At 46.0% G+C, this 21032-nt stretch overlaps 1 protein-coding gene across 1 annotated transcript; it reads left to right on the forward strand.

The window, feature by feature from the left end:
* The first annotated feature begins 1974 nt into the window (after positions 1 to 1974).
* Positions 1975 to 18255, forward strand: opa3 (outer mitochondrial membrane lipid metabolism regulator OPA3). The gene is made up of 2 exons (XM_035763424.2): positions 1975 to 2193; positions 16893 to 18255. The coding sequence occupies exons 1-2, from the start codon at positions 2001 to 2003 to the stop codon at positions 17282 to 17284; spliced, it is 585 nt and encodes a 194-aa protein (XP_035619317.1). The 5' UTR covers positions 1975 to 2000; the 3' UTR covers positions 17285 to 18255.
* The last annotated feature ends 2777 nt before the right edge of the window (positions 18256 to 21032 follow it).

A 21032-nucleotide genomic window follows, 5' to 3' on the forward strand; every position in this document is an offset into this window, starting at 1 on the left:
GAAACTAATATCTAAACAGTAGACAGTAAAAACCATAGGAAACTAATATCTAAACAGTAGACAGTAAAAACCATAGGAAACTAATATCTAAACAGTAGACAGTAAAAACCATAGGAAACTAATATCTAAACAGTAGGCAGTAAAAACCATAGGAAACTAATATCTAAACAGTAGGCAGTAAAAACCATAGGAAACTAATATCTAAACAGTAGGCAGTAAAAACCATAGGAAACTAATATCTAAACAGTAGGCAGTAAAAACCATAGGAAACTAATATCTAAACAGTAGACAGTAAAAACCATAGGAAACTAATATCTAAACAGTAGGCAGTAAAAACCATAGGAAACTAATATCTAAACAGTAGACAGTAAAAACCATAGGAAACTAATATCTAAACAGTAGGCAGTAAAAACCATAGGAAACTAATATCTAAACAGTAGGCAGTAAAAACCATAGGAAACTAATATCTAAACAGTAGGCAGTAAAAACCATAGGAAACTAATATCTAAACAGTAGGCAGTAAAAACCATAGGAAATTCGGGCTAAATAAGAAGATTATAGTAGTATAAACAGCAGAAGGCTGCATAAATATTACTACTCTTATAGAGCCCAGTGGAAGGACCAAGGGAACAGAGCTTCAAGGTAAATATGTGGGTGTTTGCTTTGTTTGAAGAGTCATAAAGAAGTGTGTTAAGCTTTTTACCTTTGCAAAATATTACGTGGCATAGCATAGCGCATTAAGGATTGATTGTATAGTATAGCGCATTAAGGATTAATTGAGCATTATTTATGTATTAGGAAACTGTAGAACCATTGAATTGTAATAACGTGTATAAAGACCAAAAACGTATTGACTTTAATAAAAGCATGAAACTTTGACAACGAGGCCAGATTAACAATCTGGAGAGCAAACGCCTCTGATACTCTCACGGAACAGAAAGTGACCCTGGTTATAGGTTAAAGTGATTGCACTAAATAATATTTCATTGTGTGGACAATCATATATCTTTGTAAAAGTCAAATACATATAACAATACTAGTTTCCCAGTGACTATTAGCTGACGAGCATAATAACTAACAGAAGATGAGTTATTAGGTATTGATATATACAGAGAAGAGGACCCAAGGTTAGGGAGTATAGGAAGAGTCTATAAACATAAAGTAATAAAGTCCTCATCTATCCAAGGTCCCACACTAGACCGGGAAATAAGGGAGTGACAACGTGAACGAATGAACAAACCCAACTCACGCGAAGGGCCATTACGAATACATAGAAGGGTTGGTAGGGCCGCACGGCAAGGCCCTTGTTACACCGAAGTGACAAAAATCCTACAGTACTCTGCCCAGCCAGGGGGCGGGATAGAGGCTTTTGCTGCAGGCGACGGGCAAAAGTCAGCACCGTGACACTTAAAAAGTTTTGGTTTATTTTCTGTTTTCTGTTTTGGAGTTCCCCTATCCAGTAGGGGGCGGCAATACATCGTTTCCGGTGTATTCAGCCCTAAAGCACCACCAAAGAAGAGTTTCCTTGGCAGTTGCAGAGGTATTTGGGTGTGTGAGACTTGACATCAGAAGAATTACAGGGTGTGTCCCATCCTTTCAGATTTTTAAATATTTTCTAACTAGGAAAGTCAGTTAAGAAAAAAATCATATTTAAAATGACAGCATACAACAACGAAACCTAAGCGATACTGTACCAATTGTGGGCTACCCAATCATAGCCAGTTAGTGATAGAGCCTGGATTTGAACCTGTTGTGAAATCTCAAGCACTGAGATACAGTGTTTTAGACCACTGTGCCACTTGAGAGCCCAGTTAGGTCTAGGGTTGGCCTGAGGTAGGACTTAATAGATTAAAATAGTGGAGTAGAGTCTTTTTTTTTATTTTAGAATTTATTTTGTGAGTATTGTGTTAGGGGATTTGTTTATTTATTAATTTTTTCAAGCAAAGTATAAAGGAGTTGTACTCCAGTCTAGTAGGTGGCGGTAATTCAACATTTATTGGATGCCAACCACCGTTAAACCTCAACGAAGAAGAAGGAGTGTTTCCGTGAAGATGGCTGTCGGTGCCTTCCCCATCGCCAAGCTCCTCTACCTCGGTGTACGGCAGCTCAGCAAGCCCGTAGCCAACAAGCTCAAGGCCGGGGCTCTCCGGAGCGAGTTCTTTAAGACATATGTTTGTCTTCCACCGGGACAGAGTAAGTCATTTAGTTTCATTGAAGCGACGGACTGAGTGGTTCTGTTAAACGGGAGGTTGGGGAGAGTCGAAGGACGGGAGGGTCATGTAATAGTTAACCAATAGAATTCACCTGTCACTGCCGCTAGGCCAATAGTTTACATGGGCATGATCGTGAAGAACGCCCATTTGTGACTCTTGGTGATTGAAATAGAAATGGTCCAATGATACAGTAGGTGCGTCAGTCAGGAGGATTATCCAGCGAACCATGTAGCCAATTGGAGCGCGGTTAAAATTAATGAGTGCAGGACTCTTTCGTTTGTCATTGAGGTTGTCTGTAGGAAATTATTTTATTTATTTATTTTTGCCATTATTACGAATGAACTGTACATTTTGTTTTACATTACATTGACCTCCAAGCAGTAGTATTACACTATTAGCTATGTCACTATAGATGAAAAGATTCAGATCAATTTTGCATTTGTTTTGTCGGCCCCACCTCCTCCTTCTGTGGGGTTTTTGGCAGTCGGCATCCAACGTTAGAGTGCATTATCGCCACCTACTGTACTGGAGCGCCCCTTCCTCCAGCCTGTGTACTGGAGGAGGCCAAGCATTAACCAATATAAAGAGGGGTTCCTACAGATACAGGAATGCCCTGAATTGCGGGCGGCAGTTACACCCTGCTATTCTGGATGAGCTGTGTTTACAACCTCTGTTATTGTCTCTGTGAAGTTTGAGTTTACCTAGTGAACTCCTCTGTCACTGCATCACAGATAGAACAAGGAGCCAGATGTTTCACTGATTTTTGTATCAATCTGAAGCATCCGGTTGGAATTTCCACTTTCCACACCAAATATGTCGAGGAGAAGGAAGCCCAGTGGGAGAGCATGGAGTGAGATGGAACTGGGCTTGGCATTCTTCTTCACGTTGAAGAAAAGCTCTTAAATTTTTCTGTTACGAACAAAGTGCACAAAGTTTTGTAGACGTGACCTTTTGCCAAAAGTTTAAATGACGTTGTTTACATGACGTTGTTTACATGGTGTTGTTTACATGGTGTTGTTTACATGGTGTTGTTTACATGGTGTTGTTTACATGGCGTTGTTTACATGGCGTTGTTTACATGGCGTTGTTTACATGGCGTTGTTTACATGGCGTTGTTTACATGGCGTTGTTTACATGGTGTGCAAGGGCGACTTCAAATCAAATCTAATTGTATTTGTCACATACACATGGTTAGCAGATGTTAATGGTCACATACACATGGTTAGCAGATGTTATTTGTCACATACACATGGTTAGCAGATGTTATTTGTCACATACACATGGTTAGCAGATGTTAATGCGAGTGTAGCGAAATGCTTGTGCTTCTAGTTCCGACAACGCAGTAATAACCAACAAGTAATCTAGCTAACAATTCCAAAACTACTGTCTTATACACACAAGTGTAAGGGGATAAAGAATATGTACATAAAGATATATGAGTGAGTGATGGTACAGAGCGGCATAGGCAAGATTGCAGTAGATGGTATTGAGTGCAGTATATACATATGAGATGAGTGTGTAGACAAAGTAAACAAAGTGGCATAGTTAAAGTTGCTAGTGATACATGTATTACATAAGGATGCAGTAGATGATATAGAGTACAGTATATACGTATGCATATGAGATGAATAATGTAGGGTATGTAAACATTATATAAGGTAGCATTGTTTAAAGTGGCTAGTGATACATGTATTACATAAAGATGCAAATATGAGTTATTACACACGCGAACGACAGAGAAGTAAATGGATACATGCTAGAAAACACCAATAGGATCTCATTAGGTTGTTATACACACTGCTTCATTTACTCACATTGAAAACACAGATGTACTATCTTGGTTTTAGCTATAATTGGCTCTCTGGCAGCCCATATAGTCCAAGGACCTTAGATGTTCTGTCTTAGAAGTGAATTGGCTCTCTGGCAGCCCATATAGTCCAAGGACCTTAGATGTTCTGTCTTAGAAGTGAATTGGCTCTCTGGCAGCCCATATAGTCCAAGGACCTTAGATGTTCTGTCTTAGAAGTGAATTGGCTCTCTGGCAGCCCATATAGTCCAAGGACCTTAGATGTTCTGTCTTAGAAGTGAATTGGCTCTCTGGCAGCCCATATAGTCCAAGGACCTTAGATATTCTTAGATATTCTGTCTTAGAAGTGAATTTAGTTCTCCGGCAGCCCATATAGTCCAAGGACTTTAGATGTTCTGTCTTAGAAGTGAATTTAGCTCTCTGGCAGCCCATATAGTCCAAGGACTTTAGATGTTCTGTCTTAGAAGTGAATTTAGCTCTCTGGCAGCCCATATAGTCCAAGGACCATAGATGTTCTGTCTTAGAAGTGAATTGGCTCTCTGGCAGCCCATATAGTCCAAGGACCATAGATGTTCTGTCTTAGAAGTGAATTGGCTCTCTGGCAGCCCATATAGTCCAAGGACCTTAGATGTTCTGTCTTAGAAGTGAATTGGCTCTCTGGCAGCCCATATAGTCCAAGGACCTTAGATGTTCTGTCTTAGAAGTGAATTGGCTCTCTGGCAGCCCATATAGTCCAAGGACCTTAGATGTTCTGTCTTAGAAGTGAATTGGCTCTCTGGCAGCCCATATAGTCCAAGGACCTGAGATGTTCTGTCTTCGAAGTGAATTGGCTCTCTGGCAGCCCATATAGTCCAAGGACCTTAGATGTTCTGTCTTAGAAGTGAATTGGCTCTCTGGCAGCCCATATAGTCCAAGGACCTTAGATGTTCTGTCTTAGAAGTGAATTGGCTCTCTGGCAGCCCATATAGTCCAAGGACCTTAGATGTTCTGTCTTAGAAGTGAATTGGCTCTCTGGCAGCCCATATAGTCCAAGGACCTTAGATGTTCTGTCTTAGAAGTGAATTGGCTCTCTGGCAGCCCATATAGTCCAAGGACCTTAGATGTTCTGTCTTAGAAGTGAATTGGCTCTCTGGCAGCCCATATAGTCCAAGGACCTTAGATATTCTGTCTTAGAAGTGAATTGGCTCTCTGGCAGCCCATATAGTCCAAGGACCTTAGATATTCTGTCTTAGAAGTGAATTGGCTCTCTGGCAGCCCATATAGTCCAAGGACCTTAGATATTCTGTCTTAGAAGTGAATTGGCTCTCTGGCAGCCCATATAGTCCAAGGACCTTAGATGTTCTGTCTTAGAAGTGAATTGGCTCTCTGGCAGCCCATATAGTCCAAGGACCTTAGATGTTCTGTCTTAGAAGTGAATTGGCTCTCTGGCAGCCCATATAGTCCAAGGACCTTAGATATTCTGTCTTAGAAGTGAATTTAGCTCTCTGGCAGCCCATATAGTCCAAGGACCTTAGATATTCTGTCTTAGAAGTGAATTGGCTCTCTGGCAGCCCATATAGTCCAAGGACCTGAGATATTCTGTCTTAGAAGTGAATTGGCTCTCTGGCAGCCCATATAGTCCAAGGACCTTAGATGTTCTGTCTTAGAAGTGAATTTAGCTCTCTGGCAGCCCAAACAGTCAAATACTCCCGTCTGAATCGATTCTCAATTGTGGTACGTTTCTAGAAATAAACCTCTCCTACTTTCATATCACGTTAGTTGCCGTCAACAGTATTTTTCAGTAGCTAGGTTTCTATCCAAATGGCGACCGATTTTATTTTTCTTCTTCTTGTGAATATTCTAAAATCTGCATTAAGAAAATATGCCAATGGTTCCCCCCAGTGGTGTATTTGCACCAAACTGACTTGTAGTTTTTCACTTAAGTTTTCATGTCCTGAATCCAAATCTCTAAAGTTCAGTGTTTCTCCATTGCACTTTAAACTCTACTGTTTTGTCGGGAAAAACTGTTGTGTTTAAATAGCAAATGTGCCTCCTCTGGTCTTGGCTTGTGGTCTCCAGCCCAACAGCTCACAGATACAGGGCTGGTAGGCTAGTCTACATGATGATGATGATGATTATTATGGGTAAGAGAGGGCTGGTTCTAGACAGGGCTGGTTATAGACAGGGCTGGTTCTATACAGGGCTGGTAGGCTAGTCTACATGATGATGATGATGATTATTATGGGTAAGAGAGGGCTGGTTCTATACAGGGCTGGTAGGCTAGTCTACATGATGATGATGATGATTATTATGGGTAAGAGAGAGGTGGTTCTAGACAGTGCTTGTTCTATACAGGGCTGGTTCTATACAGTACTGGTAGGCTAGTCTACATGATGATGATGATGATTATTATGGTTAAGAGAGGGCTGGTTCTAGACAGTGCTGGTTCTATACAGGGCTGGTTCTAGACAGGGCTGGTTCTAGACAGGGCTGGTTCTAGACAGGGCTGGTTCTAAACAGGGCTGGTTCTAAACAGGGCTGGTTCTATACAGGGCTGGCAGATACAGTGCTGGTAGGCTAGTCTACATGATGATGATGATGATGATTATTATGGGTAAGAGAGGGCTGGTTCTAGACAGGGCTGGTTCTAGACAGTGCTGGTTCTAGACAGGGCTGGTTCTAGACAGTGCTGGTTCTAGACAGGGCTGGTTCTAGACAGGGCTGGTTCTAGACAGTGCTGGTTCTATACAGTGCTGGTTCTATACAGGGCTGGTTTTATACAGGGCTGGTTTTATACAGGGCTGGTTTTATACAGGGCTGGTTCTAGACAGGGCTGGTTCTAGACAGTGCTGGTTCTAGACAGGGCTGGTTCTAGACAGGGCTGGTTCTAGACAGTGCTGGTTCTAGACAGTGCTGGTTCTAGACAGGGCTGGTTCTAGACAGTGCTGGTTCTAGACAGGGCTGGTTATAGACAGTGCTGGTTCTATACAGGGCTGGTTCTAGACAGTGCTGGTTTTATACAGGGCTGGTTCTAGACAGGGCTGGTTCTAGACAGGGCTGGTTCTAGACAGGGCTGGTTCTAGACAGTGCTGGTTCTAGACAGGGCTGGTTCTAGACAGGGCTGGTTCTATACAGTGCTGGTTCTATACAGGGCTGGTTCTAGACAGGGCTGGTAGGCTAGTCTACATGATGATGATGATGATGATTATTATGGGTAAGAGAGGGCTGGTTCTAGACAGGGCTGGTTCTATACAGTGCTGGTTCTATACAGGGCTGGTTCTATACAGGGCTGGTTCTAGACAGGGCTGGTTCTAGACAGGGCTGGTTCTAGACAGGGCTGGTTCTAGACAGGACTGGTTGTCTACAGGGCTGGCAGATACAGTGCTGGTTCTATACAGGGCTGGTTCTATACAGGGCTGGTTCTAAACAGGGCTGGTTCTATACAGGGCTGGCAGATACAGTGCTGGTAGGCTAGTCTACATGATGATGATGATTATTATGGGTAAGACAGGGCTGGTTCTATACAGGGCTTGTTCTATACAGGGCTGGTTCTATACAGGGCTGGTTCTATACATTGCTGGTAGGCTAGTCTACATGATGATGATGATTATTATGGGTAAGAGAGAGCTGGTTCTATACAGGGCTGGTTCTATACAGTGCTGGTTCTATACAGTGCTGGTTCTATACAGTGCTGGTTCTATACAGGGCTGGTTCTAGACAGGGCTGGTTCTAGACAGGGCTGGTTCTAGACAGGGCTGGTTCTATACAGGGCTGGTTCTAGACAGGGCTGGTTCTAGACAGGGCTGGTTCTAGACAGGGCTGGTTCTATACAGGGCTGGTTCTATACAGGGCTGGTTCTAGACAGGGCTGGTTCTATACAGGGCTGGCAGATACAGGGCTGGTAGGCTAGTCTACATGATGATGATGATTATTATGGGTAAGACAGGGCTGGTTCTATACAGGGCTGGTTCTATACAGGGCTGGTTCTATACAGGGCTGGTTCTATACAGTGCTGGTAGGCTAGTCTACATGATGATGATGATTATTATGGGTAAGAGAGGGCTGGTTCTATACAGTGCTGGTTCTATACAGTGCTGGTTCTATACAGTGCTGGTTCTATACATGGCTGGTTCTATACATGGCTGGTTCTATACAGTGCTGGTTCTATACAGGGCTGGTTCTATACAGGGCTGGTTCTATACAGGGCTGGTTCTATACAGGGCTGGTTCTAGACAGGGCTGGTTCTATATAGGGTTGGTTCTATACAGGGCTGGCAGATACAGTGCTGGTTATATACATGGCTGGTTCTAGACAGGGCTGGTTCTAGACAGGGCTGGTTCTAGACAGGGCTGGTTCTATATAGGGTTGGTTCTATACAGGGCTGGCAGATACAGTGCTGGTAGGCTAGTCTACATGACGATGATGATTATTATGGGTAAGAGAGGGCTGGTTCTATACAGTGCTGGTAGGCTAGTCTACATGATGATGATGATGATTATTATGGGTAAGAGAGGGCTGGTTCTAGACAGTGCTGGTTCTAGACAGTGCTGGTTCTAGACAGGGCTGGTTCTATACAGGGCTGGTTCTATACAGGGCTGGTTCTAGACAGGGCTAGTTCTAGACAGGGCTGGTTCTAGACAGGGCTGGTTCTAGACAGGGCTGGTTCTAGACAGGGCTGGTTCTATATATGGCTGGTTCTATACAGTGCTGGTTCTATACAGGGCTGGTTCTATACAGGGCTGGTTCTAGACAGGGCTGGTAGGCTAGTCTACATGATGATGATGATGATGATGATTATTATGGGTAAGAGAGGGCTGGTTCTATACAGGGCTGGTTCTATACAGGGCTGGTTCTATACAGTGCTGGTTCTATACAGGGCTGGTTCTATACAGGGCTAGTTCTAGACAGGGCTGGTTCTAGACAGGGCTGGTTCTAGACAGGACTGGTTGTCTACAGGGCTGGCAGATACAGTGCTGGTTCTATACAGGGCTGGTTCTATACAGGGCTGGTTCTATACAGGGCTGGTTCTAAACAGGGCTGGTTCTATACAGGGCTGGCAGATACAGTGCTGGTAGGCTAGTCTACATGATGATGATGATTATTATGGGTAAGACAGGGCTGGTTCTATACAGGGCTGGTCTATACAGGGCTGGCTATACAGGGCTGGTAGGCTAGTCTACATGATGATGATGATTATTATGGGTAAGAGAGGGCTGGTTCTATACAGGGCTGGTTCTATACAGGGCTGGTTCTATACAGGGCTGGTTCTATACAGTGCTGGTTCTATACATGGCTGGTTCTATACAGGGCTGGTTCTATACAGGGCTGGTTCTATACAGGGCTGGTTCTATACAGGGCTGGTTCTATACAGGGCTGGTTCTATACAGGGCTGGTTCTATACAGGGCTGGTTCTATACAGGGCTGGTTCTATACAGGGCTGGTTCTATACAGTGCTGGTTCTATACAGGGCTGGTTCTAGACAGGGCTGGTTCTATACAGGGCTGGCAGATACAGGGCTGGTAGGCTAGTCTACATGATGATGATGATTATTATGGGTAAGACAGGGCTGGTTCTATACAGGGCTGGTTCTATACAGGGCTGGTTCTATACAGTGCTGGTTCTATACAGTGCTGGTAGGCTAGTCTACATGATGATGATGATTATTATGGGTAAGAGAGGGCTGGTTCTATACAGTGCTGGTAGGCTAGTCTACATGATGATGATGATTATTATGGGTAAGAGAGGGCTGGTTCTATACAGTGCTGGTTCTATACAGTGCTGGTTCTATACAGTGCTGGTTCTATACAGTGCTGGTTCTATACAGTGCTGGTTCTATACAGTGCTGGTTCTATACATGGCTGGTTCTATACAGGGCTGGTTCTAGACAGGGCTGGTTCTATATAGGGTTGGTTCTATACAGGGCTGGCAGATACAGTGCTGGTTCTATACATGGCTGGTTCTATACAGGGCTGGTTCTAGACAGGGCTGGTTCTAGACAGGGCTGGTTCTATATAGGGTTGGTTCTATACAGGGCTGGCAGATACAGTGCTGGTTCTATACATGGCTGGTTCTATACAGGGCTGGTTCTAGACAGGGCTGGTTCTAGACAGGGCTGGTTCTATATAGGGTTGGTTCTATACATGGCTGGTTCTATACAGGGCTGGTTCTAGACAGGGCTGGTTCTAGACAGGGCTGGTTCTATATAGGGCTGGTTCTAGACAGGGCTGGTTCTATATAGGGCTGGTTCTATACAGGGCTGGCAGATACAGTGCTGGTAGGCTAGTCTACATGACGATGATGATTAGTATGGGTAAGAGAGGGCTGGTTCTATACAGGGCTGGTTCTAGACAGGGCTGGTTCTAGACAGGGCTGGTTCTAGACAGGGCTGGTTCTATACAGTGCTGGTAGGCTAGTCTACATGATGATGATGATGATTATTATGGGTAAGAGAGGGTTGGTTCTATACAGGGCTGGTAGGCTAGTCTACATGATGATGATGATGATTATTATGGGTAAGAGAGAGGTGTGTTCTATACAGGGCTGGTTCTATACAGGGCTGGTAGGCTAGTCTACATGATGATGATGATTATTATGGGTAAGAGAGAGGTGTGTTCTATACAGGGCTGGTTCTATACAGGGCTGGTTCTATACAGTGCTGGTTCTATACAGTGCTGGTTCTATACAGTGCTGGTAGGCTAGTCTACGTGATGATGATGATTATTATGGGTAAGAGAGGGCTGGTTCTATACAGTGCTGGTAGGCTAGTCTACATGATGATGATGATGATTATTATGGGTAAGAGAGGGCTGGTTCTATACAGGGCTGGTTCTATACAGGGCTGGTTCTATACAGGGCTGGTTCTATACAGGGCTGGTTCTATACAGGGCTGGTTCTATACAGGGCTGGTTCTATACAGGGCTGGTAGGCTAGTCTACATGATGATGATGATTATTATGGGTAAGAGAGGGCTGGTTCTATACAGGGCTGGTTCTATACAGGGCTGGTTCTATACAGGGCTGGCAGATACAGTGCTGGTAGGCTAGTCTACATGAAGATGATGGTTATTATGGGTAAGAGAGGGCTGGTTCTATACAGGGTTGGTTCTATACAGGGCTGGTTCTATACAGGGCTGGTTCTATACAGGGTTGGTTCTATACAGGGCTGGTTCTATACAGGGCTGGTTCTATACAGGGCTGGTTCTATACAGGGCTGGTTCTAGACAGGGCTGGTTCTAGACAGGGCTGGTTCTATACAGGGCTGGTTCTATACAGGGTTGGTTCTATACAGTGCTGGTTCTATACAGTTCTATACAGGGCTGGTTCTATACAGGGCTATACAGGGCTGGCAGATACAGACTATTTGTATTTGTCAAACGGCAGACGAGCATCGATCTTCGTGTCACCAGAATCAGACACTTGATATTTAATGGAATTTTTAAATTGAATTTAACCTTTATTTAACCAGGCAAGTCAGTTAAGAACACATTCTTATTTTCAATGACGGCCTGGGAACAGTGGGTTAACTGCCTGTTCAGGGGCAGAACGACAGATTTGTACCTTGTCAGCTCGGGGGTTTGAACTCGCAACCTTCCGGTTACTAGTCCAACACTCTAACCACTAGGCTACGCATCATCGTCACCATACACTGTCATCATCGTCACCATACACTGTCATCATCGTCACCATACACTGTCATCATCGTCACCATACACTGTCATCATCGTCACCATACACTGTCATCATCGTCACCATACACTGTCATCATCGCCACCATACACTGTCATCATCGTCACCACCATACACTGTCATCATCGTCACCACCATACACTGTCATCATCGTCACCACCATACACTGTCATCATCGTCACCACCATACACTGTCATCACCATACACTGTCATCACCATACACTGTCATCACCATACACTGGCATCACCATACACTGTCATCATCGTCACCATACACTGTCATCATCGGCAGCACCATACACTGTCATCGTCACCACCATACACTGTCATCATCGTCACCATACACTGTCATCATCGTCACCACCATACACTGTCATCATCGTCACCACCATACACTGTCATCATCGTCACCACCATACACTGTCATCATCGTCACCACCATACACTGTCATCACCATACACTGTCATCACCATACACTGTCATCACCATCATCACCAGACACTGTCATCACCATACACTGGCATCACCATACACTGTCATCACCATACACTGTCATCACCATACACTGTCATCACCATACACTGTCATCACCATACACTGTCATCACCATACACTGTCATCGTCATCATCACCATACACTGTCATCATCGCCATCACCATACACCGTCATCACCATCACCATACACTGTCATCACCATACACTGTCATCGTCATCACCATACACTGTCATCACCATACACCGTCATCACCATACACTGTCATCGTCATCATCACCATACACTGTCATCATCGTCATCACCATACACTGTCATCACCATACACTGTCATCACCATACACTGTCATCACCATACACTGTCATCACCATACACTGTCATCGTCATCATCACCATACACTGTCATCGTCATCATCACCATACACTGTCATCGTCATCATCACCATACACCGTCATCACCATACACTGTTATCGTCATCACCATACACTGTCATCATCATTATCACCATACAATGTCATCATCATTATCACCATACATTGTCATCACCATACACTGTCATCATCATCGTCACCATACACTGTCATCATCATCGTCACCATACACTGTCATCATCATCGTCACCATACACTGTCATCATCATCGTCACCATACACTGTCATCGTCGTCATCATCACCATCATCCCCCCTTCCCCCAACAAGATTTAGATGCAAGTGGCTGTTCCACTGGTTGTCATAAGGTGTATGCACCAATTTGTAAGTCGCTCTGGATAAGAGCGTCTGCTAAATGACTTAAATGTAAATGTAAATGTAATACACTGTCATTGTCATCATCACCATACACTGTCATTGTCATCACCATACACTGTCATCGTCATCACCATACACTGTCATCATCATCATCACCATACACTTGCATTGTCATCATCACCATACACTGTCATCGTCATCATCACCATACACTGTCATCATCATCGTCACCATACACTGTCATCACCATACACTGTCATCATCATCGTCACCATACACTGTCATCATCTGTAGCTGAATAAACTGCTTTCCTGACCAGTTGTAGTGGGAGGACCACACGTCGCATGACTCCATATTTACTGCAGGGTGGAGGTGGTGGTTGGACTCCATATTTACTGCAGGGTGGAGGTGGTGGGTGGACTCCATATTTACTGCAGGGTTGGAGGTGGTGGGTGGACTCCATATTTACTGCAGGGTGGAGGTGGTGGAGGTTGGACTCCATATTTACTGCAGGGTGGAGGTGGTGGAGGTGGTGGGTGGACTAAATATTTACTGCAGGGTGGAGGTGGAGGTGGTGGGTGGACTCCATATTTACTGCAGGGTGGAGGTGGTGGAGGAGGTGGTTGGACTCCATATTTACTGCAGGGTGGAGGTGGTGGGTGGACTCCATATTTACTGCAGGGTGGAGGTGGTGGGTGGACTCCATATTTACTGCAGGGTGGAGGTGGTGGGTGGACTCCATATTTACTGCAGGGTGGAGGTGGTGGTGGGTGGACTCCATATTTACTGCAGGGTGGAGGTGGTGGTGAGTGGACTCCATATTTACTGCAGGGTGGAGGTGGTGGGTGGACTCCATATTTACTGCAGGGTGGAGGTGGTGGACTCCATATTTACTGCAGGGTGGAGGTGGTGGGTGGACTCCATATTTACTGCAGGGTGGAGGTGGTGGAGGTGGTGGGTGGACTCCATATTTACTGCAGGGTGGAGGTGGTGGTGGGTGGACTCCATATTTACTGCAGGGTGGTGGTGGTGGTGGGTGGTGGGTGGACTCCATATTTACTGCAGGGTGGAGGTGGTGGGTGGACTCCATATTTACTGCAGGGTGGAGGTGGTGGACTCCATATTTACTGCAGGGTGGAGGTGGTGGGTGGACTCCATATTTACTGGAGGTGGTGGAGGTGGTGGGTGGACTCCATATTTACTGCAGGGTGGAGGTGGTGGAGGTGGTGGTTGGACTCCATATTTACTGCAGGGTGGAGGTGGTGGGTGGACTCCATATTTACTGCAGGGTGGAGGTGGTGGAGGTGGTGGTTGGACTCCATATTTACTGCAGGGTGGAGGTGGTGGGTGGACTCCATATTTACTGCAGGGTGGAGGTGGTGGTTGGACTCCATATTTACTGCAGGGTGGAGGTGGTGGTTGGACTCCATATTTACTGCAGGGTGGAGGTGGTGGGTGGACTCCATATTTACTGCAGGGTGGAGGTGGTGGGTGGACTCCATATTTACTGCAGGGTGGAGGTGGTGGTTGGACTCCATATTTACTGCAGGGTGGAGGTGGTGGGTGGACTCCATATTTACTGCAGGGTGGAGGTGGTGGGTGGACTCCATATTTACTGCAGGGTGGAGGTGGTGGTTGGACTCCATATTTACTGCAGGGTGGAGGTGGTGGTTGGACTCCATATTTACTGCAGGGTGGAGGTGGTGGGTGGACTCCATATTTACTGCAGGGTGGATGGAGGTGGAGGTGGTGGTTGGACTCCATATTTACTGCAGGGTGGAGGTGGTGGGTGGACTCCATATTTACTGCAGGGTGGAGGTGGTGGAGGTGGTGGGTGGACTCCATATTTACTGCAGGGTGGAGGTGGTGGAGGTGGTGGGTGGACTCCATATTTACTGCAGGGTGGAGGTGGTGGAGGTGGTGGGTGGACTCCATATTTACTGCAGGGTGGAGGTGGAGGTGGTGGGTGGACTCCATATTTACTGCAGGGTGGAGGTGGTGGAGGTGGTGGGTGGACTCCATATTTACTGCAGGGTGGAGGTGGTGGTGGTTGGACTCCATATTTACTGCAGGGTGGAGGTGGTGGAGGTTGGACTCCATATTTACTGCAGGGTGGAGGTGGTGGAGGGACTCCATCATTTTTACAGCATGGTGGTGGTGGTGGAGGAGGTGGTTGTACACCATATCTGCTGGGGGGAGGTGGTGGTGGGTGGACTCCATATTTACTGCAGGGTGGAGGTGGTGGGTGGACTCCATATTTACTGCAGGGTGGAGGTGGTGGACTCCATATTTACTGCAGGGTGGAGGTGGTGGGTGGACTCCATATTTACTGCAGGGTGGAGGTGGTGGACTCCATATTTACTGCAGGGTGGAGGTGGTGGGTGGACTCCATATTTACTGCAGGGTGGAGGTGGTGGAGGTGGTGGGTGGACTCCATATTTACTGCAGGGTGGAGGTGGTGGAGGTGGTGGGTGGACTCCATATTTACTGCAGGGTGGAGGTGGTGGTGGGTGGACTCCATATTTACTGCAGGGTGGTGGTGGTGGTGGGTGGTGGGTGGACTCCATATTTACTGCAGGGTGGAGGTGGTGGGTGGACTCCATATTTACTGCAGGGTGGATGGAGGTGGTGGTGGTGGTTGGACTCCATATTTACTGCAGGGTGGAGGTGGTGGGTGGACTCCATATTTACTGCAGGGTGGAGGTGGTGGATGTGGTGGTTGGACTCCATATTTACTGCAGGGTGGAGGTGGTGGGTGGACTCCATATTTACTGCAGGGTGGAGGTGGTGGAGGTGGTGGTTGGACTCCATATTTACTGCAGGGTGGAGGTGGTGGTTGGACTCCATATTTACTGCAGGGTGGAGGTGGTGGGTGGACTCCATATTTACTGCAGGGTGGAGGTGGTGGGTGGACTCCATATTTACTGCGTGGTGGTGGAGGTGGTGGTTGGACTCCATATTTACTGCAGGGTGGAGGTGGTGGGTGGACTCCATATTTACTGCAGGGTGGAGGTGGTGGGTGGACTCCATATTTACTGCAGGGTGGAGGTGGTGGTTGGACTCCATATTTACTGCAGGGTGGAGGTGGTGGTTGGACTCCATATTTACTGCAGGGTGGAGGTGGTGGTTGGACTCCATATTTACTGCAGGGTCTGGAGGTGGTGGTTGGACTCCATATTTACTGCAGGGTGGTGGAGGTGGTGGTTGGACTCCATATTTACTGCAGGGTGGTGGAGGTGGTGGTTGGACTCCATATTTACTGCAGGGTGGAGGTGGTGGAGGTGGTGGTTGGACTCCATATTTACTGCAGGGTGGAGGTGGTGGTTGGACTCCATATTTACTGCAGGGTGGAGGTGGTGGGTGGACTCCATATTTACTGCAGGGTGGAGGTGGTGGTTGGACTCCATATTTACTGCAGGGTGGAGGTGGTGGTGGGTGGTGGGTGGACTCCATATTTACTGCAGGGTGGAGGTGGTGGTTGGACTCCATATTTACTGCAGGGTGGAGGTGGTGGTGGTTGGACTCCATATTTACTGCAGGGTGGAGGTGGTGGTTGGACTCCATATTTACTGCAGGGTGGAGGTGGTGGAGGTTGGACTCCATATTTACTGCAGGGTGGAGGTGGTGGAGGTTGGACTCCATATTTACTGCAGGGTGGAGGTGGTGGAGGTTGGACTCCATATTTACTGCAGGGTGGAGGTGGTGGAGGTTGGACTCCATATTTACTTTTACAAAAGGCCTGTTTGTGCGTCCACAAGTTGACGCCAACACATCTCACAGCGCTACCAAAACAAAACAAAGATCTACACCTCCACATTTCTCACGCAATACAAAACATGGGATTTCTTCCCTGGGTAAATATCAGCCTGTGTGTCGCTGGGCTTGAACCTGGCTTATGGTCTTACCACCTGTTGTATAAAATAGTAATGGCACCGGTTCTCTCTTCCCTCCCTCCCGCTCTAGTTTACCACTGGGTGGAGATGAGGACCAAGATGAGGATCATGGGATTCCGGGGTTCCACCATCAAGCCCCTGAACGAAGAGGCGGCAGCAGAGCTGGGTGCAGAGCTGCTAGGGGAGGCCATCATCTTCATCATCGGAGGGGGGTGTATGATCCTAGAGTACAGTAGACAGGCGGCCAACTCTAAGAGGAAGGAAGAAGAGCTGAGTCACACCATTGGCAGTCTGCAGACACAGATAGGAGAGCTGACCTTGAACACAGAGACACTGGATGCCAGGCTAAGGGAGGTCAACAGGCTGCTGCTCTCCTTACCACCTCCTGTTACCACGCAGGTTCCTGTTTCGGATCCTGCTACCACTCTGGCTTCCTCTTCTGTGGATCCCAGTCAAAAGTGATACCTGTGTAATTTCAGAATTAGCCTGATGGTCGTCAGATCTGTTTGTCTTCAGCCAAATTCTCGCTCATGTCATAACTAACCTTTTCATATCTGTCTCTCTCTCTCTCTCAATGTAGTGTTGTCAGACGAGACTAAAGGACTCTATACACACACACCACAACACAACACAACACAACACAACACAACACAACACAACACAACACACTCTGCAAACGGAGCGACGGAGATCCGTTTGTGTCGATCCCTGCTTACTTTTGTGCGGCTGAATTTATGGAGTGGACCGTGTGTGTGTGTGTGTGTGTGTGTGTGTGTGTGTGTGTGTGTGTGTGTGTGTGTGTGTGTGTGTGTGTGTGTGTGTGTGTGTGTGTGTGTGTGTGTGTGTGTGTGTGTGTGGAGTCCTTTCCGTCTAGGTTATGATGCCACACGAGTCAGCTGTTGGCTAAAAACAGACAGATCTCTGTCCACCAGGTTATGTCTGTTTAATAAAAGGACTGTGACACTTAACCGTATGCTTCCCAGATGAAACAGTCTGTGCATATATTATGTTTGCTTTGGTCTTTGGCTGGGGATGTTTTTGTTGTCTATGTTCAGTACTCCTAGTAGGAACTATTGACGAGATTATTCAATGAAGTGTTTGTCATTCAAGTAGCCTCTGCTGAGATGTTCTAGTTTTCAGGAGAAATGGAGAGAGGGCATTAACAATGCAATACCATCTTAACTCCGCCTCCGCATTTGCACCGGATTGGTTGAACAGTGCAGAAGGGAACCTCCCACCGACAGTTTTCTATTCTCCTGGTCAAGACTAGTTTTCATGCACATGTTTTCAATTGAGAAATATAGAACCAAACATCTGGTAGATGGGGAATATAGAACCAAACATCTGGTAGATGGGGAATATAGAACCAAACATCTGGTAGATGGGGAATATAGAACCAAACATCTGGTAGATGGGGAATATAGAACCAAACATCTGGGGTAGAACCAAACAGATGGGGAATATAGAACCAAACATCTGGTAGATGGGGAATATAGAACCAAACATCTGGTAGATGGGGAATATAGAACCAAACATCTGGTAGATGGGGAATATAGAACCAAACATCTGGTAGATGGGAATATAGAACCAAACATAGATAGAACCAAACATCTGGTAGATGGGAATATAGAACCAAACATCTGGTAGATGGGGAATATAGAACCAAACATCTGTTAAATGGGGAATATAGAACCAAACATCTGTTAAATGGGGAATATAGAACCAAACATCTGTTAAATGGGGAATATAGAACCAAACATCTGTTAGATGGGGAATATAGAACCAAACATCTGGTAGATGGGGAATATAGAACCAAACATCTGTTAAATGGGGAATATAGAACCAAACATCTGTTAAATGGTGAATATAGAACCAAACATCTGTTAAATGGGAATATAGAACCAAACATCTGTTAGATGGGGAATATAGAACCAAACATCTGTTAAATGGGAATATAGAACCAAACATCTGTTAGATGGTGAATATAGAACCAAACATCTGTTAGATGGGGAATATAGAACCAAACATCTGGTAGATGGGGAATATAGAACCAAACATCTGGTAGATGGGGAATATAGAACCAAACATCTGGTAGATGGGGAATATAGAACCAAACATCTGGTAGATGGGGAATATAGAACCAAACATCTGTTAGATGGGGAATATAGAACCAAACATCTGTTAGATGGGGAATATAGAACCAAACATCTGTTAGATGGGGAATATAGAACCAAACATCTGTTAGATGGGGAATATAGAACCAAACATCTGTTAGATGGGGAATATAGAACCAAACATCTGTTAAATGGTGAAATTGAGCAGCTAAGACTTCCTCTGCAAAAAAAATGTCAACATTTTATTACAGATTTCTTGATTTCTGTCTGGCTAAATTGACCTGTTTTGAGGGAAGTGTTACTGGGTATGTTGCTACGGTGGCTCAAAAGGGACAAACCGCAGTGTGGATTCACTACCCCCCTAATTTTTCAAGTCATGTTCATTAAGGCGAGCAGATGTTTGCTGAGTTCTGCTAGATGCAAACCGACCCTCTATGCAGATGCCTTTTATCAGTTAAGTGGAGAGAAGTGCAACCACAACACAGTACTGTCTGTCTGCTGCTATACTTCATATATATATATAAGGATTTCCTGTAGCACTGGGTGTGAGTGGACCTGACTCTAATTACTGGGGGGTTTTGCTGTGTGTCAGGGGCTGCTGTTGGAGCAATGACTCGCTGTCATATAGTGTATTCATTTTTTTTTTTTTTTGGGGGGTTCAATGCTTTATTTAACACTGAACATTTTTTTTAATTTTTTAAACGCAACCTGTAAAGTGTTGACCCCATGTTTAATGAGCTGAAATAAAAAAAATCCCCCAAATTTTTCCACACACACACAGCTTATTTCTCTAAAATGTTGTGTGTGAATTTGTTTACATTCCTGTCAGTGAGCGTTTTCTCATTTGCCAAGATTAATCCATCCACCTGAAAGGTGTGGCATGTCAAGAAGCTGATTAAACCGCATGATTGTTACACAGGTGCACCTTGTGCTGGGGACGTTAAAAGGCCACTGTGCTGTTTTGTCATAAAACACAATGCCACAGATGTTTTGAGGGAGTGTGAAATTGGCATGCTGACTGCAGGAATGTCCACCGGAACGGTTGCCAGACAATTGAATGTTAATTTATCTACCATAACCTCAAAAATATATTGGAGACAGTTTATTTGTCAGTACGTCCAACCGGCCCCACAACTGCAGACCACGTATAACCACACCAGCCCAGGACCTCCACGTCAGGCTTCTTCACCTGCGGGATCGTCTGAGGTGGGGTGCTGAGGAGTTTTTTTTTTTTTGGGGGCCCTTTGTGGGGCAAAACTCATTCTGATTAGCTGGGCCTGCTTCCCCAGTGGGCCTGCTTCCCCAGTGGGCCCGCCTCCCCAGTGGGCCCGCTTCCCCAGTGAGCCCGCCTCCCCAGTGGGCCCGCCTCCCCAGTCATGTGAAATCCATAAATTAGGGCCTAATGAGTTTATTTCAATCGACTGATTTCTTTATATGAACTGTAACTCAGTAAAATCTTTGAAGTTGTTGCATGTTGTGTTTATATTTTTGTTCAGTTTTATTATATATATATAAATAAACACTACTCCATTCCTTAAAGAGGTGGGGTTTCCGGTGTCTCCGGAAGGTGGTGATTGACTCCGCTGTCCTGGCGTCGTGAGGGAGTGTGTTCCACCATTGGGAGCCAGAGCAGCGAACAGTTTTGACTGGGCTAAGCGGGAACTGTACTTCCTCAGTGGTAGGGAGGCGAGCAGGCCAGAGGTGGATGAACGCAGTGCCCTTGTTTGGGTGTAGGGCCTGATCAGAGCCTGGAGGTACTGAGGTGCCGTTCCCCTCACAGCTCCGTAGGCAAGCACCATGGTCTTGTAGCGGATGCGAGCTTCAACTGGAAGCCAGTGGAGAGAGCGGAGGAGCGGGGTGACGTGAGAGAACTTGGGAAGGTTGAACACCAGACGGGCTGCGGCGTTCTGGATGAGTTGTAGGGGTTTAATGGCACCGGCAGGGAGCCCAGCCAACAGCGAGTTGCAGTAATCCAGACGGGAGATGACAAGTGCCTGGATTAGGACCTGCGCCGCTTCCTGTGTGAGGCAGGGTCATACTCTGCGGATGTTGTAGAGCATGAACCTACAGGAACGGGCCACCGCCTTGATGTTAGT

Source organism: Oncorhynchus keta, chromosome 1 (genome assembly GCF_023373465.1).
Source record: "Oncorhynchus keta strain PuntledgeMale-10-30-2019 chromosome 1, Oket_V2, whole genome shotgun sequence".
Taxonomy (NCBI): Eukaryota; Metazoa; Chordata; class Actinopteri; order Salmoniformes; family Salmonidae; genus Oncorhynchus; species Oncorhynchus keta.